Source organism: Littorina saxatilis, linkage group LG16 (genome assembly GCF_037325665.1).
Source record: "Littorina saxatilis isolate snail1 linkage group LG16, US_GU_Lsax_2.0, whole genome shotgun sequence".
NCBI lineage: Eukaryota > Metazoa > Mollusca > Gastropoda > Littorinimorpha > Littorinidae > Littorina > Littorina saxatilis.
In genome coordinates this window covers 34,531,489-34,536,905 of record NC_090260.1, presented here as the reverse complement: position 1 = coordinate 34,536,905, position 5,417 = coordinate 34,531,489, and the positions used below count along the sequence as shown (strand labels likewise).

At 44.3% G+C, this 5,417-nt stretch overlaps 1 protein-coding gene across 1 annotated transcript in view; it reads left to right on the top strand.

Annotated features, from left to right (window-relative positions):
* Nucleotides 1–5,099, top strand: part of LOC138950910 (uncharacterized) — a 17,270-nt gene extending 12,171 nt beyond the window's left edge. Inside the window, exon 8 of the mRNA XM_070322614.1 lies at nt 4,341–5,099. Within this exon, the coding sequence (XP_070178715.1) occupies nt 4,341–4,489 (149 nt within the window). The 3' untranslated portion in view covers nt 4,490–5,099. The remainder of the gene's footprint in view (nt 1–4,340) is intronic.
* The last annotated feature ends 318 nt before the right edge of the window (nt 5,100–5,417 follow it).

Here is a 5,417-nt window from a genome sequence, read left to right as displayed (position 1 = left end):
TTATGATCAAAATTAAATTTTTGAATTCAATTTAAAAACACTTTCGTCTTATTCCTTGTCGGTTCCTGATTCCAAAAACATATAGATATGATATGTTTGGATTAAAAACACGCTCAGAAAGTTAAAACGAAGAAAGGTACAGAAAAGCGTGCTATCCTTCTCAGCGCAACTACTACCCCGCTCTTCTTGTCAATTTCACTGCCTTTGCCACGAGCGGTGGACTGACGATGCTACGAGTATACGGTCTTGCTGAAAAATTGCAGTGCGTTCAGTTTCATTCTGTGAGTTCGACAGCTTGACTAAATGTTGTATTTTCGCCTTACGCGGCTTGTTTAACTTACTGTTCTGTTCGCTTTGTTTTATAATGCATTTGGTTTCTGTTGGATTTATCTTTTTCGTTTTGTACTTCAGATAGTTAACGAACCTGATTGCCACCAGTACGATGTCATTGAGGAATTTCGGCATAACTCATTTTAGACAGCTTTTCAGGAGAAGGCCAAAACTGATTATTTTTATCATGAATTATTGTTTATATTTGTGTAAAGCCGAGCGGTAGTAACTTCACGTAAACGTTAACTGTCTGTGTCCGCGTCCAAGATGTTACTGTGCATATGTGTCTTAAAGACATTTGTCAGGATGGCATTCAAAACACACGCACCAGACGAACAGACGAACAAAATACTTACGACACCAAATGTAAAGTCAACAAAAATGAGGTAAAATTCCAAATTGTATTCAAGTTCAATAACAACAATCATAAAGAAAACATACATGGAAATATCTATATATATATACGACTTGTGTCTGTCTGTCTGTCTGTGTGTGTGTGTGTGTATGTGTGTGTGCGCGATGCACGGCCAAAGTTCTCGATGGATCTGCTTCAAATTTGGTGGGCATATTCAGGTACACCCGGGACAGGACACAACCTGGTCGATATTTCAACACGTGCTCTCAGCGCGCAGCGCTGAACCGATTTTGGTTCCACCTCAGCTACCCGGGCCCCCATACCGACACACCAAAGCCAAAGTTCTCGGTGGATCTTTTTCAAATTTGGACACCGTATTCAGCTACACCCCGGACACAATATCATCGATGAGATATTTCAACACGTGCTCTCAGCGCGCAGCGCTGAACCGATTTTGGTTTTTGTGTTCATTTCACCATTCCCAGTAACTCTTCCTTATCTTCTCCATGTTTTCAGCGTTTACCTCCCTTCCTTCGTATGGTGCACTATAGTATGAGGGGGCATCTTCGGATATTCCCGGCGTTCTGTTACTATTTTTAGAAGGTCACCGCAGTGTCCAGAACGTAAATTGGACCCGTAAATTATCCTCACTGTAAAAGTGCAAAGGTCGAATCAATTTATAGGCACGCGAAAAATACACTGTCATCTATCTCTCTATATATACGGCTTCTCTGTGTTTGTGTGTGTGTGTGTGTGTGTGTGTCTATGTGGGCAACACCTGTGGATTGTTCAGTTCTGTTTGTGATGTGGTCTGGCGGCTTTTGTGTATTTGTATGTACTGGCCTTCCTTTGAGAAGCCATAACAGTTCAAAAGGGCTTAGAGATAAGCTCTAAATTGCTCAATCCTGTTTGAGTGGAGTTCGCCTCCAAAGGTGATTAACACGGTTACATTCGTCGACAAGGATGGGACTCGATATGGTCAGGAATGGCATTATGGCCACTGAATCATTTTCGTGCTGTTCCCATTCCACGAATCTGGGAGGGACCTAAGCTTGGCGGGTCCATTGTTCGGACCCGGCGAAGCCGGCGTACGGCTCTAAGTACTTCTTCCCGGCGAAGCCGGCTACCCGGCGAAGCGGGTATTCATCTAGTAGAAAATATATCTTTACAAAATCTAGGTTGGCTTTAAAACAATCTTTCCTTCTTTACTAACAAATATAATCTAAATCTTTAGACTGCTGAAAAATTGGACAGCACTCCTACGCCTGGAAAATACTCTCAAAAACTAAACGAAAAATACTCTAAGTTTCTAAAACCGCTGAAAAATTGGGCATGGTCCGTAGGTACCCTGGTGACTTAACTTACTCTCCGAAAATAAAAACTAAATTTTAACCTGCAGGTAAAATTGGGCAGGGGTTCAGGGTCTGTAAAGATCGAGCGACGCCGCTCGATCACTGCTGTTGGAAACCTTAGAGTAGCGCGCACTACTCTAATCACCTTGTGAAAATCGAGTGAACAGCGTGCACTGTTCACTATGGCAAAAGGGACAGGAGTTGCGTATTGAGGCCGTGGTTTATCATGTCAGGCACAAAGGCACACGTACCAACAAAACCACACGCAACTCCAGGGAGAGACACCAGGCATAGGGCATAGGTTATTACACACTTTTACCCGGCTCACATGTATCTCTCCTCGGTATCATTTTGATGACCCTGACTCTAAAACAAGGGAGACGCATGTTTCAGGCACTTGTTCAGCACCCTACTTTCTCATACGTCTCCAGAGCACCGGAAACTATGGTCTTTTATAACTAACGGGGCTTTCTCCCACGTCACACTAGCGGGACCAATGAAAGTCTCGCTCTGGCGGCGCGGGAGAAAAAAGGGGGGTGGAGGGCTCTGAGGTCGCTGCCAGCCTCCTTACAACCTGAAGCTAAATTCCCTCAAAAATATACAAAGACTTTTCTACTAAAAAAACTTACATGAAAAATGATGTAGAAACATATGTCATGAAATGAAATACCTTACAACCTACATGTAGATACCAAACACTCATAGGTAAACAAAAACGAACTGCAAAACTTCATACTACAAGCCGTCTCTCAAAGACTGAGCAATTATGCCACACACAAAAATACATCTTCTTTCTCTTCAGTACAGACAAAGAACAATCAAAACGTATACTAGACGTTGATATCAAATGGCAGATCCATGCCCATAAAAACCCGCATAAACAACTCGTGCTCAGAGCACCAACGGCCGATGCCACGATAAAAACCCTCTGCCCGCACCGGTTACCATCTTTGTACATTCCCACTTCCTGTATATATAGATGATTAACATAAAGTCTACATTCTACTGAGTAAATGAATACATATGTTGAATACATGAATGAAAGGAATATGGAGGAAAATTAGGCTAAAGAAAAGAAAGACAGAGAGAGAGAGAAAGAGAGAGAGAGAGTGTGTGTGTGTGTGTGTGTGTGTGTGTGTGTGTGTGTGAAAAAAAACAATAAGCACCACAATAACAAAGTAAAGAAGAAGAAAGAAAACAAAAGGGAGGATGTAAACCATGCACTTCACAAACTTCATAAAACCGACTATTCTCCTTAACATTGGCTATTCTCCTGTCTCAGTCATATCAAAATCGATCTTTAAACGACGGGCGCTGTGGCGGGGTGGTAAGGCGTCGGCCTCTTAATCGGAAGGTCGAGGGTTTGAATCCCGGCCGCGGCCGCCTGGTGGGTTAAGTGTGGAGATTTTTCCGATCTCCCAGGTCAACTTATGTGCAGACCTGCTAGTGGCTTATCCCCCTTCGTGTGTACACGCAAGCACAAGACCAAGTGCGCACGGAAAAGATCCTGTAATCCATGTCAGAGTTCGGTGGGTTATAGAAACACGAAAATACCCAGCATGCTTCCTCCGAAAGCGGCGTATGGCTGCCTTAATGGCGGGGTAAAAACGGTCATACACGTAAAATTCCACTCATGCAAAAACACGAGTGTACGTGGGAGTTTCAGCCCACGAACGCAGAAGAAGACGAAGAAGAAGATCTTTAAACTTAAAGGGACATTAAATACTGCATTCAAAAACGATGTGGTTAAAACATTATCAGAAAAGGTAGGGCAAAAGAAATCCTAAAACTCAAAATCACTGCCTACAGATACATGGATGGTAAAGTCCAGTCAATTAGTCGCCGTCTTGGCCCGATGTTTCAAGGAGGGGGGGTGGGGGGAGGGGGAGGGAACTAGAGCAAAGGCTCCTCTGTGGCCAGTCGGCTCTCTAATGGCCTGCATAGTTCACCCCAGCAACACATGTGGAAATGATTAACTCGCCTGGTACCAAAAGTTTTTAGTAAGAAATATAGGGAAACTCCAATTTGGCTGCACAAAAATATTTATTCTCCCCTGGTTTATTAGATCTGTTAAAATTTATTCTCCCCTAGTTTATTAGATCTGTTAATATTTATTGTCCCATGGTTTACTAGATCTGTTAATATTGAGTCTCCCCTGGTTTATTAGATCTGTTAATATTAAAATTATCCCCTAGTTTTATAGATCTGTTAATATTGATTTTCCCCTGGTTTATTAGATCTGTTAATATTTATTGTCCCGTGGTTTATTAGATCTGTTAATATTGATTCTTCTCTGTCGACAGCGGCGGTGATAGCCGGGGCAGTAGTCGGGGGCCTTGTGGTGCTGGCTGGGATTCTGCTGGTAGCGTACTTCGCCATCCGCCGCCTGCGCCGCCCCTACCACAATAGTCAGCTGCTCCTGGAGGGTGACGACGGGGATGGCATCATGTGATGATGATGACAACGATAACGACGATGTCCTCGCTCCCTGATTCTGTCTGTGTTCCCTCATTCCTCCGTCTTCTTAGTTTATTATCTTGGTGTTTCGCGGGGCTAGATAATAATCATCAGTGCGGTTGAGGTGATAGAAAGGAACGTCTTCTTTGAATTGTGGAAGTAGCTGTGGAGTTTGGTGGTCAGCGGAGAGTCCAGTGGCTACACGTTTTGTTATGATTGTTCATGGAGGGAGCATCTGTGGAGCGCTTGTTTCATCACTCCTCCAAAGCTGTGCCGAAAAGCTTGTTGGTCAGTGGAAAGTACGGTGGCTAGATATCTCATTTTTATTGTTCTTGGAGAGGGCATCTCGGAGCACATGCTCCGTCATTCCTCCAGCTGTTGCCCTTCCTCTTTATCTCTGCCTCTGCGTATCTCGCGTCCAGCTGTTTCTTGGCCCTCCTACCAGGGAATGAGTGCGTGGAGTTTTTGCGTTGTTGAAACCGGAACTTGCAAGATGTATAAAGTACTAAAGGACAATCAAGAAGCGTGAGGTGCAAAGATGCTGTTGAAGTGAATGTTTTGTGCAAAGGACGGTTATGGGGGTGAGATGGTACGGTGGGGTGAGATGGTACGGTGGGGTGAGATGGTACGGGGGTGGGGTGAGATGGTACGGTGGGGTGAGATGGTACGGGGGGTGGGGGGGTGAGATGGGGGGGGGGGGAGATGGTACGGTGGGGTGAGATGGTACCGGGGGGGGGGGGGGGGGGTGAGATGGTACGGTGGGGTGTGGATGGCTTCAAAGAGGGGGTAGGAATAAAAGTGGTGGTGGATGAAGTGAAGAAAGGGTAAGATGTTCATTTGGTAACCTTTAAAAAAAGAAAGAAAATGTGTTTGGTTGATTTGTTTACAGGATTCCCATATGGTTTATGCTTTAATACTTTTTT